Raw genomic sequence first — 12478 nt, 5'->3', positions numbered from 1 at the left:
ACCATGGCTTGGGTCAGTCATACCTTTGTCCCCAAAGTGACACTTTTGCCCTTTAACCTTTTAATGTGGTCTTGTGCAGCAAGTTTATCCAATGCAACGTTCCTTTGAATCCTAGACTACTGATTCCATAAGCAATGGTTTTGGATAAAAGCAAGATGAAATCCGTGAAAACGTCAACCTTTTCAGAATGATTATAATCATAATCATTTTTAGGGGCCAGAGTTAAAATGGGCTATAGGAAAATACGCAAGAGTCAGAAATCATTGGAGACTCTGACACTTAAATTCTTGGTGTGGTGGAGTGTCTAGTTAGACTCACTCACTAAATACTCACTCACTAAATACTCAGCCTAGAAACGGAACCCCTAACTTGATAAAAACCAACAAGCAGGTCTATGTGAGAAATAGGTACAGTTATTTAGTTATTTTTTTCCCGCCAAATCTGCACATGTTGCTGTTATGTGCTGTCGAGTCGATTGTAACTCATGGAAAAGCTGTGGGGCAGAGTACAGCTGCCCCCAGGGCTTCCAAAGCTGTAATCTTTCTGGAAGCCGCTTGCCATACCTTCCTCCCCAAGAGCAGCTGGTTGGTTCAAACCACTGACCTTTCAGTTAGCAGCCAAGTGATAAGTCACCGAGCAACAGAGGCTCCAAAGCCTGCACACAGCGCACTGCATTCCAGACTCACCGTGAACGGACCAGTAAGCTCTAGATGAGTCTCTCACTAGATTCTCTGGTGATGGCAGCAACACTGATTGAGACACTGTGGATCCTAGGAAAAAGTAAAGTGAATTTATTAACCTGAAACTCATCTTCACTGTAAAACAAAAAGTGTTTCAAATGATATATATTAAGTTGTAGAAACAATTATTCCTTTTTTTGTTTTTTGGAAAGAATTATTGTATGACAACGTTTTTAACCACAATAACTAACGGTTGTAAATGGTGCGGCAATGAGGCTTCATGTGTAAGTCGTTTGAGTCTCCGATTTCAAGTCTTTGGGGTAGACAGCTAGGAGTGGAACTGTTGGGTCAGATGGTTTTCCATCGCAACTCCCACACTGGTTTTCAGAACAGCTGACAGCTCTACCCATTTTTGTTCCCATCAATAACAGGCTTCTAATTTCTCACATCCACATTAACATTTGTTATTTTTCAATTTTTCCCTCCTTTAAAAAAATCTTAGCAAGAGTAAAATGGTATCTCATTGTGGTTTTGATGTCTAGTGATGTTGAGTATGTTTTCATGTATTTGTTAATCATCTGAATGTCCTCTTTGGTGAAATGCCTATTTAAACCTTTGACTATTTATGACTGAGTTTTATTTTTGTTGCTATGTTGATGTTTCATATATATGTATATGTGTAATTAGCTCCTTATCTGTTTTATGGTTTCTGAAGATAATAGCTCGGTCATTTGTTTGCCTTTTCCCTTTTTTTGAAAACTCTTTTTATTTTTATGAATATTTTTTTCTGTTTTGGGTGTAAGTTTACACAGTAAATGAAATTCCCATTCAACAATATGCTAATAAATGGTTCCATTAGTTATAATCCCCACAGCCCATCAGTACTCCTTTGTCCATCTCCTCTGCCCGGTCTCCATCCCTTCAGTTTACCTGCCCTTCCTTGTCATTTCAACTTTGCTTTGGGAAAACATTATCCATTTTGCCTTATATACCATATATACTCTAGTATAAGCCAACCCAAATATCAGCTGAGGCACTTAATTTTACCACAAAACTGCATTAAAACTGTGCTGAAAATTTCGGCGTATACACGAGTATATACGGCAATTGCTTGTTCAAAGGAGTACATGCAATACAAGTGTTGCTGCTTATTTTCTGTGCCAGTCTATTATTTGGGTCAAAGGTGACTTCTGGGATTCTAATAATTAACTTTTAATGAAGAAATCATGACGGATGGGGAGAAGCTACGGCTTCAGTGAAAGCTAAGGTTTACGTGAAAGTCAGACACTTACATTCTGTTTTGGGGAGTAAGTTATAGGAAAACGCTTAACTTTTAACATTTGCATTGGCTTATGGCAAAATTAATTTGTATTCCCAGGAAGGAAGTTCATCTTTAGCAATTTAGCCATATTTTGGAGAGGATCAATAGCAAAAAAATAAAGATTCTAAAATAACGACAGACGTCTCATCCAATGCTGTCATTTTTGCAAGACAACTGAAAGATGTCTTCTTACCATTAGTGCAAACAAGTGAGCTCTGTGTCATCTCCTTTTCAATACCTTCAGGCTAATTGTAGGAAGGGAAAAAATAGCCAAAGTCATACATCATGTAAATTCAGATTATTAATAACTTAGTAATAATGTTTAAATGAGAATAAATCATCCATAAAGTTATCTCAAAGAATGAGCCTATAAACTTTTGAGCCCCCAAGATAATGGAGAAGTGAAGCATTTGATTTTGCAAGCTTTATAATGAGCTGTTTCTATAAGTAAAGCCAGGAATTTTCTCAAAATTTCTTCAAGCCGCAAAATGAGTTCCCTCATTTTTAAGTGTATTATACATTTGACTCTAAATATTCTCTGTATATTGAATATATCAGGACTAAATGGTTCTCCTTGGTCTTTCTCCCCAAATGTTTGATCAATAGTTTGGGTTGTCCCTTAGCCAAGCATCTATTCATCCTATCGCTGTGGGTTCTGAAAGGAATACATTTCCTAATGAAGGTAGCATTTGAAATACAGACGGGTTTTCTCTCCAGCCTGTGAGGCTATACCTCAACCAGCAGTGGTTTGACGAGAGTATCCCTCCAGGTAGAATTCAGAGTCAGGGGTGATCTTCCACAGACACGGTACGGCAACGTTTCAGCAACAACTGTGAGGCTGACAGTACCTTCAATGGCAAGAAATGATGTAAATAGGTTACAGTTGACTACTGCTGAAGCAGGGGATTCAAATTGTAAATAAAATAGAAATTTTATCAAAGACAGAGGCACGTGTGACACAGAGCAAATGAAATCTTCAAGTCAGGATTCAATTCTAACTCCCACCTTTGTCCCTAGGCAAATAGAGCCTGAGTTGTGAAAGAAAGGGAGGCAGTGGCTTTGAGTTCTAGCTTTCCACTCAGGGTACTTGGGTTTAATTTCCAGCCAATATATCTTAGATGTAGCCACTGTTCAGTCTGTGGAAGGAATCTAGGCTCAGCAGGCTTGATGACCTCCTTCAGATCAGCAACCAATTTAAACCTTATGCATCACAACAGTGTGATAGGCAACCCATCATGGATAGGAGCAAGACGGGACAGCGTTTCTTTCCATGGTGCATGGGTTGCCAGGAGTCAGGGGTAGCCTTGACAACAGCTAACCACGTCGTTGTGAGGTGCTATCAAGTCAAATCCAAACGACACCAACCCGATGCACAACAGAAGGAAACCCAGCCCAGTCCTGAGCCACCACCACAATGGTCCGCATGTACGAGTCCATGTTGAAGCCACCCATCTCGTCAGTCCATCTTGTTGAGGGTTTTCCTGTTTTTGGCTGCCCGTCTACTTTACCAAGGACACTGTCCTTTTCCAGGGACTTTTATGTCCCAATTGTTGTTCTTGTTGTTGGTTGTGATCAAGGCGGATCAGGCCCGCAGTGACCCTAGGCTCCACGGAACCCCTGCACTCCTCTCCACTTGACTGCGGACGATGCCCTCTCCAGAGACAGAGACGAAGGCGGTGGCAAGGTACCAGGTAGTCTGAAGTCTCATCACGGTCTCTTTTAAGGATCATTCTCCAAGAATGATTTGTTGGTTCTCTCATCAGTCTATAGTATTTTCAATACTCTGCACTAGCATCATAATTCAATTGCATCCACTCTTCTTCAGTCTTTCTTATTCAATGTCCAACTTCCACGTGTATAGGAGGCAACTGAAAACACCACAGTTAGGGTCACGCACACGTCAATTCTCAAATCCTCAATTTTAAAGAGGTCTTGTGCAGCACATTTGCCCAATGCAATGAGTTGTTTTGTCTCTTGATTGCTGTTTCCATGAATGCAGATTGTAGATCCAAGCAAGATGAAATTCTTCACAACCTCAATCCCGTTTCCATTTATCATGATGCTACTTATTGGGCCAGTTGCGTGGATTTGGGTTTTCTTTACATGGAGTTGTAATTCATACAAGAGCAAATAGGCATAGATCAATGGAAAGCAGTGATACAAAGCAATGAGAAAACAAGTTATAATAGAGAAATGGTTCAACATAATCTCTCAAGAGGATTTAGAAAGACTATTAAAATATACAGGGATTGGAAAGTTTACCCAGAGTGTGGGGAGTAACGAGCCAGGCATACGACTTTCTCTCACTGCCACATATGCAAACATTCTTATCTTCCGTTGGGAGAAGTCTGGCTTGGTAAGCATTCGATGACATCAGTACAGCAATCATCTGTGAGAGCCAGATAAGAAAGGAGAGCAAGAAGATTCCATTTTCCCCCACATATTTCCATAACAAAGCTGTACGTGTTCAAAAGATTTGAGAGGAAATCTCCCCACCCCCCATTCGTCATTCATGTTGTGGGAAGCCCGGCTTCGAAGCAAAGAGGAAACCTTAAATGTCTTATTACATAATTATTCTAACCCATCCTTATAATCGATCTGTCAACATTTATGGACCTTTGGCTAATCATTTTGTATGAAGCAGGACAAAGATGTCATAAGAAGGAGCTCTAGACTGCTAACCATAAGGTTGCTGGGGCAAACCTCCCAGCCTATCTGCAGGAAGAAGATAAAGTTTCTACTCCCACAAAGACGCAGACTCAGAAACTCTATTGTATGATTGTTATGGGTCAGAATCAACATGGTGACAGTGGGGTTTAAGGTCTTACACAACAATACACTATGTGAGGGGACTTTGAAACAAGTTTTGGCCAATCTGGGTTGATTAAGTGACCTTAATTTTTATGAGTCTTAAAGGTCCTTTTTCTTATCTATAAATGAGTTCCAATGTCATGGCCTGCTCACATTGTTGTTTATGTTTTATGAATCATGCATAAATTATCTAGAACAGCACATCCCATTTCACACTCACAAATGACTTAACATCAACCAAACACATGTTTTCTTTAATGTGAGAATCTACTTTTCTACCAATAAAAAAGTTACCCGTGAATACTGCATCCCGGAAACTGCGGTATGTGTTGGACCCTTAATTTGTTTTAAAAAACTGTTATCAGCTTAACATTGAATATATTGGTCAAGTATCTTTGGTCATTTTGAATATGTCAATCTGTAACCATTATTAACTAATGCTGATTAAATACTTGCGTGCAAATAAAGTATTGAGGTTGAGGAACATACCAATAATCGCATTGAAGCAAAAGAGCCAATAGGACATACCAAGCCGAAATCCACACGAACCCACTGCTGCTCAGTTGCTTCTGACGCACAAGGACTCCATGTAGGTCTCTGGACACGATGAATCTTTATGGGCACTCATAGCCTCATCTTTCTCCCTTAGACTAACTGGTGCTTTTGAACAGATCTGTAAGTTTGCTGTTACCAGCCCATTGCTTACCTGAGAACACTACCAAGGCTTCTTAAGACAAACTAAAGATAAACTACAGTTCATGTAATTATTTTAGATACTACTGCAGCGTATTATTTAGGCAAAGGTAAAAATGGGAAGATTGACTCAACTGTTATTTGTTATGTATTGTACAAGGCTTTTCAATTATATTAGTTCAATCCTCACAAAACCCGAACATGTGCTCGTAATACCCTTTGACACGGTCACGGGAGGTCACCTGGTACTGCGATTGAGCTCTTGGTTGCTCACCAGCCAGTGTGCAGGAGAAACATATCGTCTCTCTCCACAAAGATGACGGCCTTAGAAACATAATGGGGCACTTCCACACTGTCCCAACAGGGCCAATATGAGTCACAATCCAGTCAACTGCAACAGGTTTTATTTCGGTTACAGAGTGTAAGTGTCGTTTGTAATTAATCTGATGCTTTACCCTCTGGGGAACTGCTACCTTTCCATAAATATCACGCAGCAGTCAAGAGCCCAGGGAACCACTCAAATATCAGAAATATGCCAATTCTCAGGTAGTGTAAAAGTGAAAGGTAAGCAGATTTAAAATCAAATTATAATATCCAGTTTAGTTATTATATAAATCCCTCTGCTTTTAGAGGCCCTTATGCATAAAAGACCCTCCTTAGATATGTTGAAGCTTGAAGGTACTAGATATTGCTTTATTCCATTATTCATTCCCACAACTCTCCAACTTACCCATTACACACACACACACACACACACACACACACACACACACACGAAGAATGGAACTTAATTACATCATAGTTTATCTTCAGTTGTTTTATATTCAGCCACTCAGATATATTAATTGATATTTCAAAATGCACACTGGATGACTGGTACACTAGTTAACGTTTTCAAAACAGCAAACATACACAAAAAAACAACTCCACTCACTCACTGCCATTTAATGGATTCCGACCATTGCAACCCGTTAGGACAGGGTAGAATTACCCCTTTGGGTTTCTGAGACTAAATCTTAAGGGGAAGAGAAAGAGAAAGCCGCATGGTACTTACCAAGTCCCACAGAAATCAAATGTGAAGATCGTCATGTGTATGGAAAGAAATGGCTATTTACTACGAAGTCTGAAGACAATGAATACCTGAACACATCCATCTAGGTAATTGAAGACATTGGCCTTCAGAATGAATGCTTCTCCTCGAACAACTGAATAAGGCAGAGTGAGGTCCACAAAGAAGGGCTGGAAGGCTGTCAGAGAGACCGGAGCGGAGATGCCAAATCCAGTTTTACCATCTAGGCAGAATCCATTGGCCTTCCATGTTGTAATGGTATCAGGAACAGTAAGAGGAATACTGGCTTTCCCTGTGGAGCTAAAAGAGAAGATTGTGGTAACATCAAAGAGGGAAGCCACCACAACCATCCTCCTGTCCCCAAACAAACAAGATTCAATTCTGATTCGTGGAGACCTTATGGAGGGCCGGTAAAGCTGCCCTTGTAAGTTTCTGAGACTTGTAATGAGTTTCAGAAAGCGTCCTCTTTCTGCCGCAGAGCGGGCTGGTGCTTTCAAACTCTGTCCTTGCAGTTAGCAGCCCAGCGCTAACCACTACACCAGGGATCCATTGACAAGGGAGCCATCACCATATAATAAGGGAGGAAGGAAAAACACTTCGCTGCCGCAGTTCCACTTGACACATGCACAGGTTTGTAATCAAACAAGACGTGCTTAAACATCTCCCTGCAAACGATGGCTGCAAACAAATTTAGTCACACAATTTAGTCACAATTTTAGTCATTCGTGTGCCTTTAAAAACCAACACCGCCCCCCCACCCCAAACGGCCCAATCGAAACCGTGGTTTCGCGCTACGTCATCACAGGGTGACGGAATCACGCTGAATGTTCCGATCAGGTCCAAGCGAGCCTCAGCGAATCACAGAGTCTCAGCGAATCTCAGCGAGTCTCAGCGAATCACAGCGCGTCTCAGCGAATCACAGAGTCTCAGCGAGTCTCCGCGAGTCTCGGCGAATCTCAGCGAGTCTCAGCGAATCCCAGCGCGTCTCGGCGAATCCCAGCGCGTCACAGCGAGTCTCGGCGAATCTCAGCGAGTCTCAGCGAATCCCAGCGCGTCTCGGCGAATCCCAGCGCGTCACAGCGAGTCTCGGCGAATCCCAGCGCGTCTCGGCGAATCCCAGCGCGTCTCGGCGAATCCCAGCGAGTCACAGCGAGTCTCGGCGAATCACAGCGAGTCTCAGCGAATCACGGCGATTCTCAGCGAATCTCAGCCAATCACATTGCCAAAGGTGCTGTGCCGCAGTTGCCGGGACGCTTGCGCGACAGGCATTTGCGTCCGCGCGCACAGAAGCCCCGCGATTTCTCTGCTTTCGCTAAGCTTCAGCAGCTTAAGGAGCAGCCTTCTCTCGCGCGCTAAAAGCTAAGCTTGTGTGCAGGTCCCCGGACCAACCAGAGAGCGCGATATGGGGCGGACATCAAAGGACAAGCAGGACGCCTCTTACGGCCTGGCCCCGGAGAACGGCTGGCGGGCCCGCAGTGCTTTTAAGCTCCTGCAGCTGGACGAAGAGTTCCAGCTCTTTCAAGGGGTGGTGCGGGCTGTGGACCTGTGCGCAGCCCCCGGCAGCTGGAGCCAAGTCCTGAGCCAGAAGATTACAGACGGACACGTGGTGGCTGTGGACCTGCAGCCGATGACCCCGCTTCCAGGTGTGGTACAGATCCAGGGCGACATCACCCAGCTGTCTACTGCCAAGGAGATCATTCGGCACTTTGAGGGCTGCCCCGCCGACCTGGTCGTGTGTGATGGGGCCCCCGATGTGACTGGCCTCCACGATGTGGATGAGTACATGCAGGCCCAGCTCCTCCTCGCTGCTCTGAACATTGCTACCCACGTTCTGAAACTAGGGGGCTGCTTTGTGTCCAAGATCTTCCGAGGCCGGGATGTGACGCTGCTCTACAGCCAGCTGCGCGTCTTCTTCTCCAGTGTGGTGTGCGCCAAGCCCAGGAGCAGCCGCAACTCCAGCATTGAGGCCTTCGTTGTCTGCCAGGGCTATGACCCTCCCGCGGGCTTCGTCCCCGACCTGACCAAACCCCTACTGGACCACACTTACGACCCAGATTTCAACCAGCTAGACGGCCCCACCCGCATCATCGTGCCATTCGTGACCTGTGGGGACCCAAATGCCTATGATTCCGACCAAAGTTGCTCCCTGGATCTGGAGGACGAGTAGGAGTCGTACACAGCACTGATGCAGCCTCCCATCTCCCCCTGTACCAAGAGGCCTGTATGCTGAAGCAGAAGGGGTGGCTGGTAAAGGGGATTTACCCCCAAGAGACCCCGTTAGCATAGTGGACACGTTGCCTCAGCCCCTGGGCTGCCCTATCATGTCATGCCCGACCGCTTTTGAGGTGAAACACCGTTCATTAGGCTAATTGAACTCAAAAGCTGTTCGTGGTCAGGAGAGCTGGAGTCTACATTGATGAATTTGTTTTCTAATACCATCTTCTCGTCAACAGGGCCTGAACGTGAAGAAGTGTGTCTGCACCCACAGTGGGAATTCTAAAGTGAGGTCTTGTCTCTTCTCTAGATGCAACTTTCCAGGTGTGTCCTAATCATGCCCAGAGTTTACCCCCAAAGTAGGAGTTCTGAACCAGGATAGAAGTCGGGTATTTATGAGTTTCATGAAGTAAAATAATACATCTTGATTTTCATTAGTAACTGGATTCCATTTGACTTCCAATTATGGATGCTGGCAGTAAATCACAGTAATAAAAGTACTACTTGCAACTTTTTCACCTATACAAATTAAGTATTTTCTATGTTGCATTATAGGTGTGGCAAGTATCTCACAATGTGACCTTGTGATGTACTAATAAAGAAGTCCATGTATAACTTTATGCCCTCCAAAAAAGCAAGAACCAACTAAGCAAACAAAAACAGTAACTTTGGAGGGCATCTCCAGGGCCAGCCAAATCCGAGGCAAAGGGGTAAACTCAGAAAATTATCATATTGTAACTTAAAAAAAAAAATACTTCAAAGGGGTAAATCTTGTTAGGTTTTCTTAAAGCACACAGAACAGTCATGGGGCTTATGAACAAGTTCTAGGAAAATGGAACACAGCATTGGTGAGAGAAAGAGCAGTCTGGTTGGGACAGATTTGTTTCTATCACAGTACCCTTGCTCATTCTTCAAGGATAGCTGGGGCTGGCCTATGAGAATTTCACTGGGAAACATTGTACCATTCTCCCTACGATATTCATCTCTCCCCATTCAGACTTCATTTCCCAAACTACAAGCATTTAAAAGCAGCATTAGCTGAGTTCCTTGAGGATACATACATTTTTGACATGGTATAAATTGAAGGGGGTGGAATGTGGGGGTATTGGGGCTAGAAAGATGTAAACACCACCTTCAAACGTGTTTAGATATGGGGAAAGGTTGAGAAACAGGAAATTTACATTTTGATACTTGTGTTTGATACAGATTTCTGTGATTATGTAGCAATGGTTTTTGGCTTTCCCTCTTAGGTAATTACTATGTATTGACTCAGTGCTTTCTATCCTTTGACTGTCACTGCTGAGTACGCTACAGTAGTCAGATCTGCCTTTTTCAGCCCCCTTTCCCTGTGTTTGGCTCCTTGTCATTCCTTGTCTGTGTTGTGAAGTGCCAGGGTTGATCTGGTCTCATGGGATCTTCATGTGGCAGAGTAGGACTGCAGTGTTTTCTTGCTGTAATCTTTAGGGGAGCATATCACCAAGTCTTTCTGCTGGAGAGCTTGGTGAGTTTAAACCACCAGCTGTAGGTTAGCCTGCTGCCAAGTGCTGAGCTTGTACCATCGGGGCTCCTCTTTACCGGTCTACAAACACGTCCGTGTTCCCCATGTGCAGAAATGTGCTTAGTCCCTGTTTCCCTTACCTGAGATTTCCTTTCAGTTGTACTGGCTCTTAATTCTGAGCCCCTAACCCTTTACTCTACTCTAATTTATATGGATGCATTCCTTTTTTATAATCCCTAACCAAGTACACATTATTGTAATAGTTGACCTTAAGTTTTGATTTACTTACATACAAATACTCATTTATCTCTTTTATCATTGATAGACTGTGATTGGTTGTTAACCTCAATGTATTTAGAAATTTGGGGAGATTTAAGATCTATAAAGTAATGACTTGTTCAGTGTATTAGAGATGTATAAATCCTTGACTAGTTTGGAGATGCTGGGTTGTGCAAAAGGCTAATGAACTTAGCCGCTAATGGAAAGGTTGGATGTTTGTGTCCATCCAATAGGTCGTTGGAAGAAAGGCCTGAAGGCCTATTTCCAAACAAATCAACCACCATGGGTCACAGTTGCTTTTCCATGTGTCAGAGTTGACTACTGGTACCCAACTAGCAAGTTTAATTTACTTATAAATGATTTTTTTTGCCATACCTAGCCATTTTTACCGGTAATTTTAGAAATATGAGCTTTATAATACAGTTTTCAAGTTTTAAATGTTTACATTAGCCTTATTCTTGAATTTCTTAAGGTAACTACTTAGAAAGTAATTTTCCTTATTTTTTACTTTTTCCACTCTTGTCACTTCTACAGATTGTTACCTGTCCTCTGTTCTTTCTCTCTTACCTTTGTATGTTTTATTGAGAACTGTTTTCATATTTCAAATAATAGAAAACAAAATTTTAGTTTGTTTTATGGACTTAAATATAACATTTCTCCCAACAAAATCATCTTATATAAAAGCAAATAATAAAAGCGACAATAAGAAAATTAAAGGGGAAATAAAAAGAATACAGAAAGTGAAAGAAAGAAAAGTTAGAAATCGGTCAGATTACGCAGGATTTTTAACAGACTTTCCTAATTTTCAGGCTTTTGGACCCAGTTATTTTTATATCTGAAATACTTAATGTAATTCCTGACTTAGTTCAAAAGAAAAAATTAATTAACTTCATAAACTCGAATTAAAAACAAACAAACAAACAAAAAACTTACTCAGTTGTGATAAGATTCCAAACCCAAGTTTCAGGAAATGATTGCCGCAGAGTCTGAGTGTGAGATTGTGAACCTAGAGAGTCTTTAGTATTCATATCACTGTCCATCCCACTTGAAGTTGCTTTTAGAGGAAGACAAAGCACAATATCACAAGCTATTGTATATGTAAAAATGTCATTTTTAACTGCCTAGCAAATAAACTTGTTTTGAGGATGACTTACTACCTTTCATTTATTGAATTACTGCTGTCTAAGTCACCGTTGTAAAAGACTTCCTTACTTAAACTCATTTAACCCTCTGCGAGAATTTTTAGTAAAGTTTGAAGATCCTACTTTGATTCCGAATGTATGGATGTGTTACAAATCTTTCATAAAAAGTTAACATAGAATTATACATTCCATTGTCACCTGTCATTGACATTTTTATATACTACCCCGATAGACACATTATACAAGTAATATGGGAATGTACCATCCTGTAAAACAAAACACTAAAGATAAAGTAAAAGTACCTATCAGCTGCCAACCACCAGTGTGACTTTGCAGTTCTTCCATGCTTCTGCAGGAGATACAAAGCAGTGCTTTGTATTCCCTTTTAACTTTGAAAATAGTAACATTTACTGTTAGCACTGTAGGGTTTTCCCCTTAGCACAGTGTCCTTCAGCTATATGTCCTTCGACATAAATATATGCATTCCATTATTCCTAATGTTTCTTTTGGTACCTCTTCCTATTTTTTGGCAGTATGAAATTTCAGTTATTTACACCTCGGGAGTCCGGGTAGTGCATTGGCGAGGCACTTGGCTGCTAACCGAAAGGCTGGCTGTAAGTCCATCGTAGGAGAAAGATGGAGCAAACTGCTTCTGTAACGATTTACAGCCTTGGAAACTTAGGGGCGATTTCTACTCTGCCTCATTGGGTTGCTATGGGTCAGAATTCAGTCAATGACCGGGCTTTATACATGTCTCTCTTGATGGGTCTA

At 42.1% G+C, this 12478-nt stretch overlaps 1 protein-coding gene and 1 pseudogene across 2 annotated transcripts in view; one reads left to right on the top strand and one right to left on the bottom strand.

Moving 5' to 3' along the window:
- The window catches only part of LOC142450309 (ovostatin-like), a 30897-nt gene extending 23428 nt beyond the window's left edge, over positions 1-7469 (bottom strand). The window contains exons 1-6 of one of the 2 annotated variants that reach the window (XM_075552085.1): positions 6971-7467; positions 6560-6874; positions 4264-4390; positions 2734-2849; positions 2195-2246; positions 687-770 (exon numbers count right to left, since the gene is read on the bottom strand). In XM_075552085.1, the coding sequence (XP_075408200.1) occupies positions 687-770; positions 2195-2246; positions 2734-2849; positions 4264-4390 (379 nt within the window). In that variant the 5' untranslated portion in view covers positions 6560-6874; positions 6971-7467. Of the gene's footprint in view, positions 1-686; positions 771-2194; positions 2247-2733; positions 2850-4263; positions 4391-6559 lie in introns of both variants that reach the window. The other variant, XM_075552084.1, reaches the window with a different exon arrangement.
- A 329-nt stretch (positions 7470-7798) lies between these two features.
- On the top strand, positions 7799-9316 carry LOC142450310 (tRNA (cytidine(32)/guanosine(34)-2'-O)-methyltransferase pseudogene; annotated as a pseudogene).
- The last annotated feature ends 3162 nt before the right edge of the window (positions 9317-12478 follow it).

Source organism: Tenrec ecaudatus, chromosome 6 (genome assembly GCF_050624435.1).
Source record: "Tenrec ecaudatus isolate mTenEca1 chromosome 6, mTenEca1.hap1, whole genome shotgun sequence".
In the NCBI taxonomy this organism is placed as follows: domain Eukaryota; kingdom Metazoa; phylum Chordata; class Mammalia; order Afrosoricida; family Tenrecidae; genus Tenrec; species Tenrec ecaudatus.
This window is presented reverse-complemented; position numbering and strand designations above follow the sequence as displayed.